Here is a 17,270-nt window from a genome sequence, read left to right on the forward strand (position 1 = left end):
GACGATCTGATCGTCTAGCATCGATAACACCATCGAGGAAACGAGAGTCTACGAGTAAGCGTTATCGAAACTCTCGGAAGTGAACCCGTCCGCTTTGATAACGCGGTAGACACACGTAGGGAATATTCAACGCTCTCAGCAGGGTTATCATCGCAATCTTCTAACACAGCCCGAATGCACTAAAAAATTTCCGTGCGAATGCTACCGTCGAATGTCATCGACACCCCGTGGGGATTTTTCCCTTATATTTCCACTAATCTCCATATATAATAATGCATAATGTTATTTTACGAGGCTAATAAGACATGAATAATGCAGCAGGCGCGAATATTCGCATTATCGCTCATGTAACATTTTGCCGGGCGCTCATTTGCATCCTGCCGCAGTTAAGGCTATTGTCGCGACCATGAGGCTCAACGAGAGTTCAATGCACCAGTTGCGATGTCATACGTAAGTATAGTCACTTCGAAATTAGACTAAGAAGTATAATCCTACTAGAGATCGATGCATCTAGAGGGCACCGACTAGACGTTTTAATCGATAAAACCGGCCGTTTGCGGAATTCTTACACAGCGACTATCTCTCCGGGAGTCAACGACTCTTTTATCAATATAGGGAAAGAGGCAATATGATAGGCAGAGGTTATATTAACATATCGGCATATATTTAAACGCGAAACAGACTAACCACTATTATCGAGTGGTACAGCTGGTTGGTGATAAGGGAAATAGCGATCCATCGAAGAAGAGATCGGTTAAGTTGCAGTGTTGATTAACTCATTAGGTTGCAATCGCCGCCGATGTAACGGTGTGTGCGGACAGTGCATTTATCTAATAAATCATTCAGTAGCGCAACTTAAATACTGAGTTCCGATCATTAACTAGCTCTAAATTGCGACACATTTCAGGACACATTTCTTTAATTAACATATTTCTAATGACTGTCAATTACTGTGATTTTCGTTGTATTAATTCGATATTTTATTTTGAGCAGGACATATTTTATTTTTCCAACGTAACTGTGTATTCTTGTAGCGTAGAATCTTGATTGATCTTTACAAAAAAAAGAACCTACACATCAGTTTTGCGTTTAAGAAGCAATATAAAAAAAGAAATGTATCCTGAAACTGCCACGATCACTGTCCCTCTTCCCCTACATTCTATCGAGATACAGAAGTTCGTGAGGAATGCATTTCGATTTGAGTCGATCGGAAGATAGCGCGAGAAGTGGCACGTCTCACCTTTCTCATAGTTCTTCTGCGCGAAGGAGAAATTGTGATTCACGTCCGGTGGATCGGCGTTGTCGAAGAGGTCGGAGGACAATTGGCGCTGCAGCAGGATCGTCTCATGAGTGAGCTCGCGCACCTGGATGAGAAGTTCCTCATAGCTAGAAACTGGTAGCGTCATCTCTGTTGTTGCGTTGTTTTCCGTGCTTCACCGCGCTCCTGCGCACGAGCCTCGTGCGAACAGCCATCCGACTTTAATTCTGAAGCACAAAGTGAAATATTCATGCGTGGTGAGGTGCTGTCGGGCCGAATGCAAGATTAATTAGTCCGGCGGTGTATCTTACGTCCGCGCGGACGAGAGATATATTTGTTCAGAATAAGAGACATCAAGCACTCCACTGCTCAGAGACGTGCGAAAGGAAATAATTAACCGGCATTAATTCTGATAGCTTAGATAATTGACTGCAGTCAAGACGGATGAAATGCAAACGTAGCTACGTTATATTAGGGATTGTGAAATCATGTGACGTCGCGCATCGCGGACAATATGCTTTCCAGACGCTTGAATAAAAGCTTGAATAAAAAGCGAAGCAGCTTTTAATCTCACGTGGTTTCGCGCGGGTGTTGAGATATACACACACATACATGCATGCACACACACGCGCGCGCACGCATATACACACATACACACTGAAAAAGATGTTTCCTTCCATCAAAGAACAGACGCTCTCTCGCTGTAGCCGTCCCGTGCCCGTGTAAAATCATTCTCGTAGATGGAAGTCCCCAGGGAGGAGCTGCGAGGCGTGTTGTTGCGAAATGAGAATTCTCGAGGATGAAAAATCGCGAAATAGATGTGCGCATTCCCGAAACTCACATGGACAGAATGAACGGGCAAATATCGAGCGAAATTTTACTTGAAACTTGCGAAGAAGAATGTGGCTAAAGCGATAATCGAAGCGAAAATCAGATTTCTTTTTGGTTTAACCTTAATAAAAAACAAAAATATGCAAAAAAACAATAAAATTGTACAAAATGTATCTATATTAATACAAATAAAAAGAAACGGAAAAGATTGCACGCGCGCAAACATTCGCACAAATTAAAATCCCTTCCGAGAGGTCCGGTGGCTTGTGCAAACAAACGACAGTAGTTTTACACTCGGTGGAACGTTAGAAAAAAAAATAGTTTGTTGAAAACGAATGCCTGGAAGATCCCCGGACAAAGTTCAAGTGTGCACATTCAACCACAAAGATAAAAATTTTGTTCCAAACTTCAACCACATGAAGAAAAATGTAAACGTAAGAATATAAACGATAAGGGAGGAGAAAAAATGTTTACAGATAATAAGAGCTCACAAATGTATCACACGCGGCACAACGTATCAAAGTTCGATTTGGAACCGTAATAACGGAGATAAGAACCCGAGATTGTGAACGCATAGGACATGTCACAGTCAGCCCGCTGTTGTTGCGAATTCATGCAAATGCAACGTGGAGTGTTGCACTCCCTCCGCGTCTAAAGGAGCTTTTGTTGGATTCAAAGGGAAGAAACATCACGCTCGTTCTCCCCCGGGTACTCCTCGGCGGCGCTCCTTCCATCTGGCACTTGCGCTCGCACGACAGCCCGAAAGTGCATTCGAGTGCATGCAACTTGCGCCGTGCATCGTCTAGCTCGAGAGAGCTGCACATAAGTATGGGATAGTGTGTGAGCGGCGCGCGCTCGATCGATTGTGGGAGAGCCGGAGTGCGCATATACACGCACACTTGACGCACGTGTACGTCGCGTGCATACCGCGTGTGCTTGAAACACGCATTAGCTCGGAGTAATAATATGAAAGATAATGATATGAGATTGAACTATAATAATATCAATTTATATCGCTTTTATATAACACCGTATTACGTGTAGACGTTAATAAAATTAATTGAGGGATAATATTATTTAATTTTCTAATAAACAATATCTTAACATATAGATAGGCAATAAACTACCGGAAAGTTTCGATCGACTCATATTGTATTAACCATTACTTCTCCGACAAAATTGTCAGGGAGCCTTGATGTCGATTTTTTTCAAGACTCGTACTCTCGGTGAAGACATCGAATTTTTACGGCGCCTGGTATATGAACGAACGAAGGCGAACGTACATTATACATACGTACATAGCGCAAGTATAGTGTTCGTGTGGTAACTATATAAGAAAAAGTACAGGCGAGGGTGAAACCTAGGTCGCCGGGAGGGACAACAGAGGGTGACAAGGGGATTTTCGCCTCTGTGTGCCATGTTTCATGGCCAGTGTAATCCGGTCCCCGACATTGCGTCGCCGCTACATGAGTCATAAACGCAAATATCAGGATCCGTCGCGGTTGAAATTGAGTAATCCGTATTACCGGGACGATTTTTTAGCACCGGCGCTAATTCCGCCGTTGGACGCGTAAAGCTCGAGAGAAAGAGAGACGTGGCGGCACGTCCAGCGAAGGATCGATAGCGAGCCGTGGCTCGCATCGGATCCCGCACGCTTCTCGGATATTCGTGAGACCGATTATTAATAATCCGCCTCTCGACTCTGACTTTGAATCTGCAGCATCACGGAAACAACGCCGAGAGCTTGTAATCCCCGCTATTTAACATCATTACAGTTTTAACAGGATATTTCACGGTGATAACATCGGATTCAATTTTTTCCTCCCTAACAAAGTGTGCGGCAGAAGCGAGTGGCACTCTAATTGAGCAACGGCACGATTTAATCTGATTTTTTCGCTCTCGCTTTACGGCTATCTCACTCGCAGTCCTTAATGAGCGCGATTTCATAATCATTCCTTTTAGATTTCTCGAGATCCAACGGGCGCATTTCCACCGTGATGTCAAATCCCGTAAAAATATGACAAATTACGTAACGGTACCGGGCAGAGCGAGATGCTAATCACCGGCCGCGAGCGTGAAGAACAGAGAGTTCCGCGATCGCGCGAAAAGACAAATTAAATAGAACGTTCGTTTGTGACGGAGATCGCAGGAATAACCGCCGCTCTTCCAGATAAAGCGTCTATCCCACTGTATATTTAGCGAAGAGCAAAGCGGGAAGCGGGATCGTCCTTTATTTTTCATGCGCCGAGTGTGCTTCGATTATATTTGGACTTGTCGCGAGCCGCCTGTATTTCCTCGAGAACTCCCCCATAAGAAGGAAACAGCAGTTTGGCAGAGGGCCGCGCGTGACGGCTAATTATAGCCACGACGGTTTCGGCCGAAGATGGAAAAGCCTTGACGAGAATGCCGACCGGTTTGTCGAGGGAACCGCCATAAAAGTGCACAGCCTGGATGCGCGCGACCCGCATCCGATCGACCGTGAAGGAAAATTGTTGTGTGTTTACGGGATCATGCTGCGCTTGTGTGTGCCTGAAATCACGATGCCGTGGCGAACAATGCACTTTTACGGCGTACACGGCGATAAACGGCTTTATTTACCGCGCCTGTTACCTGAGAAGAAAGATTCGTTAATTAATGAAATTTAAATTCATACCTGACGGCTGATTATCCTCCGTGCTAACTTTGCCGTTAGAATTTCTCTCTCTCTCTCTCTCTCTCTCTCTCTCTCTCTTGGTATTCCTTATTAGAGCGTAAAATACGGAAAGAGGACGAATGACCTTTTTCGCAATTTTGGAAGAGAACTACGGAAAAGCGTTTTTACGTTGCTAGGAGGGCTTAACGGTCCATAACCCCGCGTTCTCATCCCGCAGCTCGCGTGCGCTTTCATTCACCGTTCAGTTTCTTCCGCCTGCGAACGCGGAAGTATCTTTCTTCGTGCGTGCGTAAACATCGTCTCGCTCGCTCGCAGGAAGCAGGGATCCAATACGGTTCACGACGATTTCCACCGTAAATGCCCACGGTGCTCTACCTCGTCCCGATCAAATCATCACGGGAGCCATAACGCGAGTAGGGGAAAGGGAAAGATGACGCTCAATTTGCTCATTTTTCGAAGTTAACAATAGATAAAGAGCCGACGTCCAACTAATTAGACTTTTAATAATAAATAATATTTGTAATAATAAAGTTTGAATTCAATCCGCCAACGACAGCAGATGATGTAATAAAAAATATATTTTCGATACGCTCATATATAATTTTGTGATCTTTTTTCATAAAGAATTACCAATTATAATAAATATTTTCATTTTCTTTATAAAGATACTGTAAAATATATCTAAAATTGCATATAACGCATTATTATTTTTCATATCTCAGACTGAATATTTTTTTAATTGAGCAAATAAATATATTGACCATGAAGTAATATGATCATATGTAAATATCATGTGCGGATAAGATGCCGTATTCGTGCATTTTATTTTAAATTATATAATTATAAATCATTGTTTTTATTTTTGTTTTTACCTAGATTTTATTTTCTTAAAATTATATTATCACACATATCATATTTTAATTAATAAATAATATTTTTATTCTTATTTTATTTATTTATTTTATTTATTTTATTTTACAAACATTATAGTAATAAAACAATATAAATTTCGTAAAAATTATTTTATATATAACAAAATTATTTATTAAATTTATCTTTAATCGTTGCCATCTTATTCATATATGGAGGTAATATGATGACACGTCCCCAAAAAAATGTAAATTAAATAAAATTCTAATTTATCCATACATTTTTCAGTTTATGCAGATGATAGGCAAGGTTTTAGCTATTCAGGAAAAATTAATCATTATTTTTACGTTATTACGAAAATGAGGAAAAATCGACCAACCTTAAGGTCGTCATCTTACTCTCTTCCCCTGTGCGAAGAGAAACACGTGAATCTTTCGAGAGGTCGTATGACACGCGAGAACGGCGCACGGCACATGCAAACGAAAGAACGATACGGAATTAACCGGCGACCTAAATCCTCTTTCTGTGTCTCCACCGTATTATCCACCATTCTTCTCGCGACGTCTTCGCACGTTCACCTGCTCGCTCGCTTTTTATGGATTTCACCGTGTCGCGTCTCAGACAGTCCGTGATCATTATTGTTCCGATTCCAAAAGCCGCCTACTTTCGAGTGAAATTCCGCAGTTATTAGTACGCGAACGCTGTGGGATAAACGCGGCGTTCATATCGGTCGGACAGATAATTCGCATTCTTTATATGTAATTGGAGAATGAAATACACGGGCATTCGCCGGAATTCACCGGGCGAAATGTCGCGCGTAAATGTATTTTATTAATTTCCGCGGCGCGATTTGCACACGCATACACGCAAACGCGGACCGACCGACATTACCGACGTTATTAAATATTGGCATGCGTTGAGAACAATGAAATCACTAATTATCCAAATAAAATATAAGCATCTGCGGGCGTTATTTAGCTATCACGTGCGAACGTATCCTGTGCGGGCACAATAATAATTGTGACGATTCTGAGCGTGAAATTATACACAATTATCTCGCACGATAAACTCGCTAATTAACTCTTAATTAACTCAAAAGAAATTATCCGAACGATAAATAAAACGGACAAACTATGTGGAAAAAGAACGCGAGTTTCTTTCTTTAGCCTTTTTTTTTACACACGATCGACATTGTAAAAGAGCTGCAGCGACCTCTACAAAAGATCTAGAACGAACCGACCTCACGCGATCTCTCTTTGTCTTCTCGTCGAGGCATTCGTGCAAGAACCACCGCTTGAACGGTGCCACTCGAAAGGACAGCATTCATGAAGACACGCGGCGATTTCGATTCGGGAATGAACGTTTCCCGTTTATTTCGGCCGCGATTTCGCTGCCTAACGAATTCACTCCGGCGATGCGTTAACCCGGCTCGTTATCGTCGCGGCATTAATTGCCGCGCGGCTTCACCGGGGCTTTTCACGGCCGGTGCGGATCACGGGCGCACCGTAAACGCGATTCGGCTGCTTCTCTCTATGATAATGCGCGCGCGAAGAATGAAGGCGTGTAGCGGATCCGCGCGTCTGCATTGCTCCGTGGTCCATGACCGGAACCAGTTCGGATAGTGAAGAAGAGGAGAAGAAGAAACAGGTGGGCGCTTGCTCGCTCATAAGGATCTACTCGTCTCTCTCGGAAAGAGAAGAGAGGAGAGCTCCTCTTTTATTTCCGTCGCCGGAGAAAATACCGGGAAGGGGGAAAAAAGCTGACCGGACTCTCGCTGTCCGCGGACGGCTCTTAAAAGCCGCCGCTATTCCTTTTCTTTCGGCACACATGCTCAAGCGACCGGACAAATCGGTTCTGGTACCGGGCGTGCGCGCCGTGTTTTAGGATAGCTTTCGCCAAAGTCGGATTCAAGTTATCGAAGTTCGAGAATATCGAGATACTTTTCGAGGAAATCATAGAAAAATCGGGACGTCATTTTGCGCGTCTAATGATAATTAATAACTGATTCGTGAATAACAATAAGAATTACCGGCACAAATTTTCGGTTCTGTGACGTGTCATTCAACAATAATCGAAAAGTTCATAATCTCCTTTTGCGTTAACAAGATAAAACAGGTAATATTCAATAGAGAATAAAAGAAAAAAAAATTGACAGTACGAGCCAGAATGCGGATGTATGTTTTCAATGGTAAGAAATCTATACATGTCGTAACGGTAATATTCGACTGATAACAATTTTAAATCGCCAACCAGGCTGACCAAAATTCAATGAAAGTCACCTTCAGAAATCTCATCGAACAGAGGCGTTTCGGTTTTTCTTTTCTCGTTCGCCGGAAAAATTCGACGCCTAATTATTGATCATTAACCCTTTGCACTAGAGGGTTCCGGAGTGGAGCCATTTAAAATTTGTCTTCAAACTCGAGGACTCCGCTGTGGAGACAATGCAAATAACTTTCAGTTCATAACATAAGGACAAAGACAAATCATAAAAACTATTGTGTATAGGATATTCTGCTCTTGCTATTTGCATTTGAGTTTGAAGAGTTTGAAGACAAATTTTAAATGGCTCCGCTCCGGAGACCTCGAGTGCAAAGAATTAAACCATGACAGCACGGTATCGTTCTCGATGATCGTACACAGAAAAAAGCGCTAGATTCAAGTAAGTAATTACTCCAATACTTCTTAACAAATCTTTATTTGGATTATAAGGAAATATTATTTTAATGAAGCACTTTATTCTGCATTCAAATAATATTTACTCGATCCCACTAAAATTTATTTAATCCAAGTAAAAATGGAATAATTATTTACTTGAATGTAGCACTTATTTTCCCGCGTCGGAAAATGTCTTAATTTCAAGTGGAATTTACATTACGACACGCGTGTCCGGTATAATGAACGTGTCAGACTGGTCGGAACATTTAACGAGAGAATAAGCCGCTGACGATCTTCCTAATTCGTTGCCGCTCGAATCGCGAGTTAGCTTGACGGGACGTTACCGAGTACATTTTTAAGAGCGGTCCGATTACGCGAGGGCGAAGTAGTCACAATTACGCGCCGGGCCGTTGACCCGTTCGGCGATGTCGTACCGGTGGCGGCTAAATCGTTTGCCGGATGACGTTAAGATCGATCACAGACGGTGCTGGCTCACGTGTGCGTCGAAGCCAGCAGCGGGGATCAGCGATGCCTTTGGCGCTTTGCAACAGAAACATGCGCCAAGAATACATGCCGCTTTGCCACCCTTCGCAAGGTGTCCTCTTTGATGCATTATGTCAAATTTATCAACACGCAACAGACATTACCTACGGCCGTTGTAAAGCAATAATAGCCGCCCGAATTCTACAAATTTTTTTAAATTTTATCGCAGAGAAAAATATTACTCGTACTGTGAAAGAAAGCAGTTACTCAGTTTGTTTTTTCTTCCTTTAAGTAATGGTTAAGATTTGAATAAAGAATATTTTTTTCTTGGTAATAATATTAAAATATACTCACAAGTATTAAAAAAGCTCATTTTCATTTAGTCGGAAAAAGGATTTGTTCTCTGTTTTTAAGAATATTATAAACTCGAAGAAAAGTTAAACTCGGTTAATTACGTATAAGTAAAATCGAAGTTTTAGTTTTGGTATCTTAATTTAATATTCTTAATTGAAATGCCAAACTTACTGGGGATTCAGAAATTTTGAATAAATTTGATGCTTTTATGACATATAAATTTATGAAATATTTGAAACAAGAATATTTACTTGAATGCAGTATTTGTTTGTATGTACTAAGAAAAAAATACTTAAAAATTTATTTGCACGAAATAAGATTTATTTCAATAAATTTTAAAGTATTTTTCTCTCAGTGTACACTGAAAAAAGAAAATTTTAATTTTACAAAGTATGTTTTTTGTGACATTTTCATTTTTTTGTGACACTTATTGGTTAGAAAAAAATTTGACCGTAACGATGCAATATATATTTTTGAGAAATATTCTTAAGTTTGCTTATTAATTAATTTTCCAGGAATAAAATTTTGTTTCGCCGTATTTAAATAAACGTTTATTTCCATGAAATAAACCTCATATTTCACAAATAAATTTTAATTTTTTTTTGTAGCTTCCCACCCGATGATAGATCGTTTTGCGATAAGTTCCGTCGTCGCGAGATCTTGCTTCGACATCTCGCAGTGAGCTGCTTATTAATACCGAGGGTTTCCCGCTACCAGGTGGGTGGAGGATCGTTGCTTTCAGGAGGAGAAGTCGATAATTCGATAATTTGATAAGTACTGACAACGAATGTGATATAATTGCCCGACCTAATCACGTTCTGCACTCTTTCTTGACTCTTGTAAATCGATCGAACGAAAATTACCGTCTCTGTACGATCCCCCTACGTCGTTTTGTTTATAAATACCCGGACATTTTTGTTTGAACTCTCGTCCCCGGGGTCGGTGACTTTTGACACTATTCCGAGTGTCTCCGGCGACGTCGACGATAAATTAATTAACTCAGTGGGAATGTATTCCCGTCGTGCACGCTTCCGCCAGGAATTCACCTCTATTTACATATCTCCCGCATAACGTAAAGTTTCTAGACTCCCTGCCTTATTGTGCCGTGCGCAAAGTCCACGATTTAAGCGCGTCAATCTCGTGTCTCGCGCGGCTAACGTGTCCGTCGGCAGTTGACGGCCGCGGACCGACGGTACACGTGTTTCCAACGGCGAGTTATCGCCGCCGATTTTCTGAGGCTCTCCTTCCGCACTTCTTCTTTACATCGTGGCAACGTGCCGTTTATAGCGGTCGAACAAGCGATCGGCGATGCTGATCCGTTCTCGCTGCATGTTTTGCCGCATTTACCGCGTCGTTTGCTCGCACCGTGCGTACTGTTACGTTTCGTTTGAAGGAAAAGTGCATTGCCCGGCGCAGTTTCGAGAAGAGAATTATGTCCCGCGCAGGGCGGCCGCAAGAGCAGACGATGTCCCGAGAGTCCCCCCCCCCTCCGTGTAAGATTTCCTCCGAAAATATTTCGGCATTTGCGAACTTTCGTCCGATAATGTCGTGGAATGTCGTACTCGCGCGGGAATTCGCTTTAAAGAAGGAAACCAACGGGACGTGACTCAAGCACTTGAAAGACAATCCAATAACCGAACAAGTTCAAGGAGAGGTTAAATTGGGCCAACGATTCACTAACTCGCGAGAGTCGAGAAGAAGCAAAAAATTCGCTTCCCCCGTTTCCTTTGTCCGCGAATCTCGATGATCGTCTCGAGGTTCCCTACGAGATTCTCTCGATCATGTGATCATTTGTGGAGACGCGTAAACGATAACGACGACGGAAGCGCTTAACTGTAAGGAAAGGCGAGAAGGAGCGTTCTCTCCTTATTTATTTACTCGCAAAGCCGGCGGTTTAAAATATTGCGCGCGCGAGACCGCCGCTTCCTCGGCTGCACTTTCTACAGTTTCCCACATTTTTCCTTTCCTCCGGACGTGCGCTCGTCTCATTTAATATGTAGAAAGCGCAAGAAAGCGCATTCAAGATCGGATCTGTAATTTACGTGCGCGATCCCAACACGCAGAGACCGAAACGCACCGCCGATTTTCCGGGGTATCTTTAAAGGGCGGCGCTATATGGGTCACCACGGAGCCTTCAATTTCGGGTATCGACCGCGCGGAAGTTTCGACGAAGCACGCACACACAACACGCTCCTTCATTCGCTCAGATAGTTACCTTACAGGTGTCCGCGGTGGTCGCTGACCATGAGAATGTCGGAGAGATCACGCACTGTGTCACACGGTATATTGAAGCGCACGGAGGAGACGAAAAATCATGTCCCCGAACTGTCCACTCGCGACACACGCTGTTTATAGCGCGCGCGCGCGATCTCTCTCGGTCGAAAACGGAGAGCAGAGGCGGCGGCGATAGAACGCGGTTCACAGCAACGACGGAAAAGACACCCGTTGGGAAAAAAGAAGCAGAGCGCCGTCCGTAGACCTGTCTCGCAACGCTGCCGTCCGAAAACTCGTGGTAAGCGCTTGATGCAGCCGTCACGGTGTGCCCCCACCACCCCGTCGCTTGCCGCCGCAGCCGCTGGAAGTTAATCGCGGAGGAGAAACCCCCTCGTGGTCGTATGTACTGCCGCCGCCGGCGGAGCCCGTATCGTTGGCGCCGTGCACTCCCTACGATTGTCGAAGCGAGCCTGTGTTATCGTGCTGCACGAGACTCTCCGATGTTAAGGAGTTGAACGCGCTCGATTCATCGTCAAATCCAACGGTGGAATCGAGCGAGAATTCAACGTAACGAGGCTCGCAGATATCGAGTCTCGATTTGCGTTGAATTTCCCCGAATGACTGTATCTACAATAGGGTGCCTCGAGTGTAAGAAATCGACCAATCACGATTGATTGTTCTTCTATAATTCGATTGGTCAATTTTTTACGCTTAAGATTTGCAACATCTATTGTAGACTCGACTTAACGGGGAGTTTATTCGGCGGCAGAATTTCTACGGAAGATCCGACGTGAACTCTTGTCTGGTCCTAAATTATTTAATTATCCAAAGGCAAGGTGGATTTTCAGAAGGTCAAAGCGTTGTTCCAAGTGTTTTACCGCAATTATTTAAAGTCCCCGGACTGACGTATTTCGATATATCATCTGCATCGTGACTAGCATAAATACGTTAAGATGCGTCCTTATATAACATTTTATCAACATATAAAAAAAGATCGTTTGAGTGTATATTATGGACTCGTTCGATTCCAATTAGAATCGCTCAATTATTCTCTATAAAATAAAGGGTAAAATCTGGAGAATAACGAAAAGATTCTAATAGGAATCGAACAAGTCCATGATACCGTGAAAATTGCGGCGATATTCTGATACCATAAATATTGCTACTTATTTTGTCCGAAAGAGAACGCAATCCGGAATTATTATAGTAACTAGAAGTCAATATTTTGATTAAAATGATGGCGTAATAAATGAATATTTCTCAAAATAAGCATATTTTAGAAAAAAAAATGTTGAAATGCCATCATAAAGCATACATTAAATGTTTACATACTATCTGGATCAGTTAGTAAACATTACCGTATTTTTCTCATCTATAAAGAAATAGAAGAAAAAATTTCAAACGAAATAAATAGAAGAGGATGTTCGAGTCGAAATTTCAGCTTTACATTAAGTCTTCTATCGTGCTCCTTTTGATGCTTGAACGACAAATGGAAATGTTATTTCCGTTTTCTCCACTTGAAGACCTAAAGTAGAATATAAAATTCCACCCTGAGAGGTCTAAATTCCCATTGTAGCATGAAAGGAACATTATTAGCGCTCCTTTGATGCTACAAATGAGAAGTTATTTCCGTTTTCTCTGCATAAGAAGACTTAATGGTAGAACCAAGTAGAGAGTTAATATAGGACCAAAATCTCAACTCGGGTAGCTTCAGTCTCTTACTGCATATTTTACATGGCTATTACAGACAGTCCTTCATTTATAGCTTCATCTTTACAAGTTGAAAACCACCAACAAAACTTGAAGCCGCGCGACGTTCCGCGCAGGCCGTCACTCGCGTCGGACGGCCGCTCGTGCGTGCCTTGCGTGGCGCGTAGATTAACCCTTTGCACTCCAGCCTAGTAATGCATAGAGGCTACCAGCAACTCCAGCACTATATTAGTTCCAAGTACATACCTATGATGTAGAAGAAAAATAGAGTCGTTTCAATAAAACAAAATTTTTATTTCTTAGCTATTTTATAAACAAAACATATTCTAACTTATATTATAAAAGAAAAACATAAATTTTAGGACTTAAAATTTCTTAAAGTGTGATATCTTTCGAAACAATTGCCCATATGCATTCGCGGTTTACCGGGACAAGTATCACAGTATTCCGAAGTTTCGCGTCTTTGTCCTTTTTCCTGTCTATTAGAACAAACAATACAATCTCTTTTCTTGCCTTTTCGCAATATGTGCAGTTTTTTGTCCAGTCTTGTTTCAGTTGCTGAAGTGGAAGGTCTTGATCGATCATCGCGGAATTCACCTACAAGTTGATCGACTAATCTCTTGACGAACTTCAAATGGGACAGTGGTTTTTCGTTCTTGCTTTTTTTTACACACTTATATAAAATGTATGCATTTATTGCAGACATCTCCATTCCCCAAAAGAACATCTTCCTCCACCACTTAAGAGATTTTCTTAGAAAACAATATGATGATGCGTATTGATCAGCGCGATCAACACCACCCATTGAAGCCGTGTAGTTAACAACAATTTTTGGCTTTTCCACANGCCGTCTACAGATAGTGTATCTTCGTCCTCTAAATCTGATTCAATAATTGCAATTCTTCTTTTTTTTCTAACTACTATTACGTCACTATCGTCATTATCTGTCTCTAAATGATCTTCTAATTCTATTTCACTTAAATCGTCGGCAAGCAACGCAAAATCGAGTTCATCTTCCACATCACTTATTTCACAACTATTGTCAAAATTTTCGCCTTCCATCTTCACTACACGAAGGGTTATAACGTTATGAATGTGACGAAATAAACTTAAATAGAGCACTTTTTACTCTTATTACAATGTAAGCATAATAAACGTATCATAAACACTATAAGATAAGCACAGACTATTTTGCTTACCTAACTGTTAAGGGCGCCGAGGCAGCAAAACAACCATGTCGCCGCTACGGCGACAGCGGATTTACTGTTAGCTTTTTAATGTCGCAAATACGGCGACAACGGAGTGCAAAGGGTTAAAAGGGGAGAAAAAATTGCGTAATCACGAGAACATGCGCCGCGGGTCATATCGGCGGCTCCTCGAGCGGCTTATCTGAGATGCTCGAGATAATATCGCACAACAACGACGAAGCGCAGGACGAAATGCATCGCAGACGCCTCGTATCTGTTCGCGGGACACGCGCGCAGATCTTACAGGCACGACACGTATGCGCCCGTCACGCACCGTCGTCGTATATCTGTATAATCCGATCTGAGGCACGACGGGAGGATCCCTTTTTCTTCCCTCTCATTTGGAACGGCCCGGTCTTAATGATACGTCGGTTACACGGGCCGAGCCCTGCAGGGACATGTGATTAAGCGCGTTTCAAGTTCGCGCGTGGATATCGCGTGGTTTTCGCTAAAGGTTTTCGCCGGGGTTTATTTGTTAAAATGAAATCGGCGATCTTCCGTCGCTTCTGTCTACGTTATTATGAAAATCACTCACGGAAGTCGTTCGCGAAAGACTCGGAATTTCCTTGAAGATCAAACGCCGCGAAGAGCGTGCGCGTTCGCGTTAACGTTCGCGTCGACGCTTCTCGCGTGCTTCGCATTACGTGACCACGCGTCGTGCTCATTAAATAGAATTCGCGGCTTCGGTCGAGTCGCGCTCGAAGAAGGGTAGGTATACGCTGAGCGAACGAACAACGAATGTGTAATATCCCAGGCAGAACGAATTTCTAAAAAATATTTTAAAGATGTTTAAAAGACGTTCTGTTTTTCTTTTTTAGATATATTTCAGACATCTTTTTCCGAAATTTATTCTGCCTGGGATGAATAGAATCTCGACTTTATTATATTCTGGGACAAATCCTGTAAGAGCAACAATTAAAGTTAATATCTGATAAATGTAGATAGTTATCGTGAAAGGAAGAAAGAAAAGTGAGTGAATAAGTAAAATGCAATGATAACACGTTGAATGTAGATGATACACAGAAAAAAATAGTGTTAAATCAATGATAGATATTCTTATATATAAACAAGAATATTATAATATTCTTAGAAAAATGTAATCTTGAATTGAGTACAATTAATACTTGCATCAATATAAACTTATTCGAATCAAGATTACAAATCTTAATAATCATCTTTATAATAATTTGTTTATTAATCTTTTAAAAATATTATAATACTTTTGTTTATATATGAGAATATCTATCATTAATTTAAGACTAACTTTTTTCCATGTATGCAATAATATATCGCTAAATGTTGATATAATAACGACCCAAGACCTAGAGTAAAATGAGGATGACATTAAAGAAGAATTAGCGCTTTGCAGTTTAAGGTAGTGACTACAGCTTGCTGATTTAAATGATACCAGCGATAGCTTGTAGTGTATATATATAGTGTATATAGAAAGTAACATATTGATCTTAACGCTGCAGTAACATCACAGGTCTCTCAGGCCCAGGCATCACGAAAAAAATGGTAAAAATCGTGGTTTTCTTTATTTTTTTTAATTACTCATATTTATTAAATTTATCACTGATTTTTGTTTATTGCCATTGTAGACTGGTCGCCGCCAGGAAATCGGCTATCTCATTGGATCAGGCTGATAATAGCACATTGGTCACATGGACTCAACTTTCTGCGAAAGAAAACACGATAAATCTCATGTTACCGTCAGGAATATTCGCGACTAAACGCGCACGAACTTTCTTCGATAAACCATCTTATGAACAAACCGGCTCGAATAAACGTTCCGTTCAGACTCGTTACGGCACATTTCATTGTACACATCGTTGTACACATTCTCCAAATTGCAACAACGAACGTGTGCATTCGTTCCTTGTTCGTTCGCTTCGATGTGTATCCAGTCGAAGGTGCAGCCAATGCTCTCTCGCGAACGCGCCTCTTCACACGTCGACCTTTTCGTGTAGCGTGCGCGACTACACGCGCACGATCCGCATGTACAATGCGTAGACTCGTCGTAAAATATATCGAAGGTCCATTCAGGTTTATGTGGCCGACGTACGTGTCCTACACATTATGCGTACATTAATTTAAGGCACCAACACACACACAGAGAAAGAAAGAGAGAGAGAGAAGCGCACACTGCGAGTAATGGCGAGCTTTCTCGCCGCAATGAGGGGACCCTTCGAGACAGAACCACACGCCTCTCCTTTCTCTTTCTTTTTGTCTTCTCTTTCTTCTGTCTGTCTCTCTTTTTCCCTCTCTCTCTCTCTCTCTCTCTCCCTTCTTTCTTTTATATCCTACGTTTGCCCTCCGATATCCACCTTCGCCAACACTCCGAGACGTGACGCACGGCGCGACTTCGTCGAGACCAATGGGCGGCACCTAAGGGCGCCTCACGCGAAGCAACGTGTATTATATACCTTGGACTATATGTCGCTGTTATCATCAGCGACGTTTTATATGCGATCAAACGCCTCTGGCGTCTACGTTTCACGTGATGTCCCGCAGCGACCTTCGTTTTTGAGCGACGAAGTCCTCCATGTGTCTAATTTACTCGCCTTTTAAAGATAGTTTGTGTCTACTTGACAGACTAATAAAAATCTACTTTGACAACATTGACACTTGTTAACTTTTTCCTCAAACCTTTAATTTTGCAGATTTAATTTTCATGCCACGTTGAACAATCTATTTCTGATGCTAGAACAGCGAAAACGGAAATTTAAAACATCACTAGGATACGAAATAGGAGTGAATTGTATTATTAAAATTGAAATTTACCTCTTTTGCTATCTTAGCACCTGCTGCGTTGTACAATTAAAAGCTTAAAATGAGGCCAAAATTTCGACTCGGGCGAATTCGTTGTTTTATTCGTCGAGTAAATTTCACTTAATTTAACCTTTCGAACAGACAATACACTTTCTTCGCGTTTGCCGATGGGACTTGAATCAAGAATAAACGTCTTGAAACAGTTGAAACTTATTTAAACAAC

At 41.9% G+C, this 17,270-nt stretch overlaps 1 protein-coding gene and 1 long non-coding RNA gene across 2 annotated transcripts in view; both read right to left on the reverse strand.

Annotated features, from left to right (window-relative positions):
- Positions 1–11,568, reverse strand: part of LOC106741609 — a 45,473-nt gene extending 33,905 nt beyond the window's left edge. The window contains exons 1-2 of the mRNA XM_014613802.1: positions 11,320–11,568; positions 1,241–1,485 (exon numbers count right to left, since the gene is read on the reverse strand). Coding sequence (XP_014469288.1) covers positions 1,241–1,406 — 166 coding nt within the window. The 5' untranslated portion in view covers positions 1,407–1,485; positions 11,320–11,568. The remainder of the gene's footprint in view (positions 1–1,240; positions 1,486–11,319) is intronic.
- A 4,266-nt stretch (positions 11,569–15,834) lies between these two features.
- Positions 15,835–16,696, reverse strand: LOC106741605. Its single transcript, XR_001374195.1, has 3 exons — positions 16,583–16,696; positions 16,051–16,345; positions 15,835–15,953 (listed from the first exon to the last, which is right to left on the reverse strand). It is a non-coding gene; the product is annotated as an uncharacterized LOC106741605 (long non-coding RNA).
- Between the last annotated feature and the right edge of the window lie 574 nt (positions 16,697–17,270).

The sequence above is a fragment of the Dinoponera quadriceps genome, unplaced genomic scaffold (genome assembly GCF_001313825.1).
Source record: "Dinoponera quadriceps isolate SergipeBrazil2010 unplaced genomic scaffold, ASM131382v1 scaffold153, whole genome shotgun sequence".
Taxonomy (NCBI): domain Eukaryota; kingdom Metazoa; phylum Arthropoda; class Insecta; order Hymenoptera; family Formicidae; genus Dinoponera; species Dinoponera quadriceps.